This window comes from Miscanthus floridulus, chromosome 4 (assembly GCF_019320115.1).
Source record: "Miscanthus floridulus cultivar M001 chromosome 4, ASM1932011v1, whole genome shotgun sequence".
Lineage (NCBI taxonomy): Eukaryota > Viridiplantae > Streptophyta > Magnoliopsida > Poales > Poaceae > Miscanthus > Miscanthus floridulus.
The window spans coordinates 89,602,389-89,605,579 of record NC_089583.1 but is presented as its reverse complement, the minus strand read 5'-3'; the positions used below and the strand labels follow the sequence as shown (position 1 = coordinate 89,605,579).

The window sequence follows — 3,191 nt, the reverse complement described above, 5'->3', positions numbered from 1 at the left end:
GAAAAGTGAGAAGTATTTGTGCAACAGTGGACAATCGTTGATGGTTGGAAAATAGTAATCTTGCATAGGTGGCCAACCAAAAACGACGGAAATGTGTTGTAGCTTGCACGTCAAGCAATTGATCCGTGTGTACACATCCAAACCTGATAGTAAAAGTAAATGTGGTTAACAAACAGAGTGTTGTACTGTTAAATAATAAACAGAGTGTTGTACTGATAAATATTTTGTTGGATAAACAGGAAGATGAGTCTTGCATGCGGGTGACTACTATTGATCAACAGTGTCGATCACCACGTTTAAAGACTTATAGATTTTATAGATGTCTCAGCTTAAAGTACTATACCATGGCTGAAAAGTCAGGCTGAAAAGTACTGTTCATTAATTTGTTGTAAGAGAAAAATAATACACCATGACTGATAAGTCAGGTGAATAAATTCAAATGAACAGGGTATGTCATGTTGAAGAATAACTTACCTGTTTTCATGTCCTTGGAAGATACCCAGTAAATTTCTTTTGCCTCTAAACACCGGTACATAGACGATTTGTAAAGGTGGTAGAATTTAATCTTTGGCCATGTACGCTTATGCTAAAATTTGGCTTATGCTGATGCTTATGCTGAAATGTTGTGAGAGAAAAACATTATTCTATGGCTGAAAAGTAGCTCAAGCGAACAAAGCCTTAATGAGAGGTGGTTTCATCCACCGGTGTGAAAAGGACAGCAAAAATAGCACATTTACACTAGCATCACTTTAAACACCGATAGTGCTGGCGAAATACGGAGGTTTTAAGATAGCCACCTTTGAAAATGTTTTTCTCACCAATTCATCTATTTCACCGTATTTGAACTATTACTTATTTGCAGACAATTTCATGTACGTTACACAGGCAACTATTAGGAAAATTCAAGTTTGACTTTGGATTTCCGTATGTCCTTAACTTCACCTATGATCGGGTCTATAATTTAGTGTTACCACTATAAAAATAGGATGCCCTTACCCATAAGCATGCACACTTACCTATATGAGTACATACATGTACTAAATGCCTAAATCCCTATAGATATCTATGGAAGAGTAGATCTGGAAAACGTGAGATTGATGAGGTTTATAACAAGCATCTTGCTATTGGTGAGAGTGACACCCACAACTGGAAGAAATACATCGGTATCAAACCTGGGGCTTGATAGTAGTAGGTAACCTCCACTGACCACTTCTGAAGCTATTGCTTTATAATTTGACCGGCATCAGAAGAAGTCTTCAATGTGGAATGGTCATCCATATTTCTGGATCTCTTATCATTCACGCGTGCTCGAGGCGTTGTTTGCTTTCTAAAATTTCTGTCACATTAAATGTTTTGGACATATACATGGAGTATTAAATATAAATTAATTATAAAACTAATTATATAATTTGTGACTAATTTGCGAGACGAATCTTTTAAGCCTAATTAGTCCATGATTTGACAATGTGGTGCTACAGTAAATATGTGCTAATGACAGATTACTTATGCTTAAAAAATCATCTTGCAAATTAGCCTCCATCTATGTAATTGGTTTTGTAATTAATCTATATATAATGCTCTTTATTAATATCTAAACATTCGATGTGACATGAATTTTAGAAGCAACCAAACACCCCCTAATAATAGCACAGTAGTTTCGTTTCTTCAAAAAAAAAAAAAAGTTAGTGCAGTAGTATCCACCTAACCGTCCTAACGGGAGCGCGAGTGCAACAGCAGCGTGGACGAATTCAAGTGACGACTGAATATAATGGCGAACTTGCCTTGCACTACATCAACGAGGTGCATTGTAAACTTGTAATTATCACGTTGTTGATCCGTGCATGTTACACACAAACGAATGGGAGTGTAGCCTGTACGCTGTACGCGCTATATACATTGACGTTCATGTTGGCTTTGATCTCCTCCTATCTTGAAACGGAGGAGCCAGGCATTGCCTGGCCCGTGACCAAAGCTTGATCCATCGGTACGGTTGTGGCACCGACCATGCAGTGCAGCAGGGATAAAAACAGATGAGCCGATATATGAACGGATCACTCGCCGTCTTCCGCGATAGCGCTCAACCTTTGCACGGCGGCACGATGGCCAGAACCGCCGGTTCTGTAACCAGCAGCTCCCTTCCTCGTCCTCCCCACCGTGCGTTCACCTTCTTGAACCGCCGCCGGACGCGCCGCGTACCCACCATCAGGCGGGCTCTCTTTGCTCACTGCGACCAGAAGCGGAGCCACTCGCGCCGTCGACTGACGACGCCGCCTGCCCGCCGCCGTCGTCCCGGCCTGTTTACCCCGCCGCGGCGACAAGCCACCGGCGGCGGCGAGCGCCGTGGCGGCCCTGACGGCGAGCGCGGCCATGTCGTTGGCGGACAGCGGGCGGCGCAGCGCGGAGGCGGGGAGCACGAAGTAGAGCTGACCCGGCTGGAGCGCCTCGCCCGCGGCCAGCGCGCGCGGGGGCGCGTCGTAGCCCAGCTCGTCGGAGCTGCAGAGGAAGAGCCGGTGGCGCTGGTGCCCGCCGTCGCCCGGCGCCAGCGCCAGCGCCTCGCGCGCCGTGACGGGCCACGCGAGCTGCGCCATGGAGCCGTCTGGGTTCACAACCTTGACCGTGGCTGCCGCCGCCGTTCGCTGCGAGTGGGACGCCTCTGGAGTCGACGCCGCCGCCGGTGAGCGCGAGAACGAGACGCAGGCTCCCATTTCTTTTTTGTCGCGGTGTGTCTGCCTTGTTCGTGTGGATCGATCAGTCTGGCTACTTGGCTAGGTGCGTCGGTTGATGTCGGGGTCTTGGTCGCGCCGGTTGGGGCAAGTGCTGCTGCACGACAGCACGAGTGGTGGTGATTGTTTTATAGGGACACTGATTCGCGTGGTCGAGCGATGACGCAGGCCAATTCGTCACGCTGTGTCGATGGCGACAGGGAGATCTTGCACAGCACTCCATGCCCACAGGTTTGGCCCGTCAAAGCGACCAGTGATGCTCGTGCCTCCCCCTGCCGTAGTAGTAGCTGCTAGGACGATGGTGACAGGAGCAGCAGGACAGCAGGTTCGGCCGCCAAATGACGGCTTGTTATGTGGCGACAGCGACGGACCTGTCATCCACCCGGCCCTCCGCTCGCGTTCAGGGTCACGCCTGACGCATCACGCATCCGCGGGGAGTGCCGAGTAAAATAGGAGTATATTCAATTC

At 48.1% G+C, this 3,191-nt stretch overlaps 1 protein-coding gene across 1 annotated transcript; it reads right to left on the bottom strand.

Moving 5' to 3' along the window:
• Positions 1-1,798: 1,798 nt before the first annotated feature.
• Positions 1,799-2,795, bottom strand: LOC136552044 (uncharacterized). The gene has a single exon (XM_066543591.1). The coding sequence runs from the start codon at positions 2,703-2,705 to the stop codon at positions 2,052-2,054; it is 654 nt and encodes a 217-aa protein (XP_066399688.1). The 5' UTR covers positions 2,706-2,795; the 3' UTR covers positions 1,799-2,051.
• Positions 2,796-3,191: the final 396 nt, after the last annotated feature.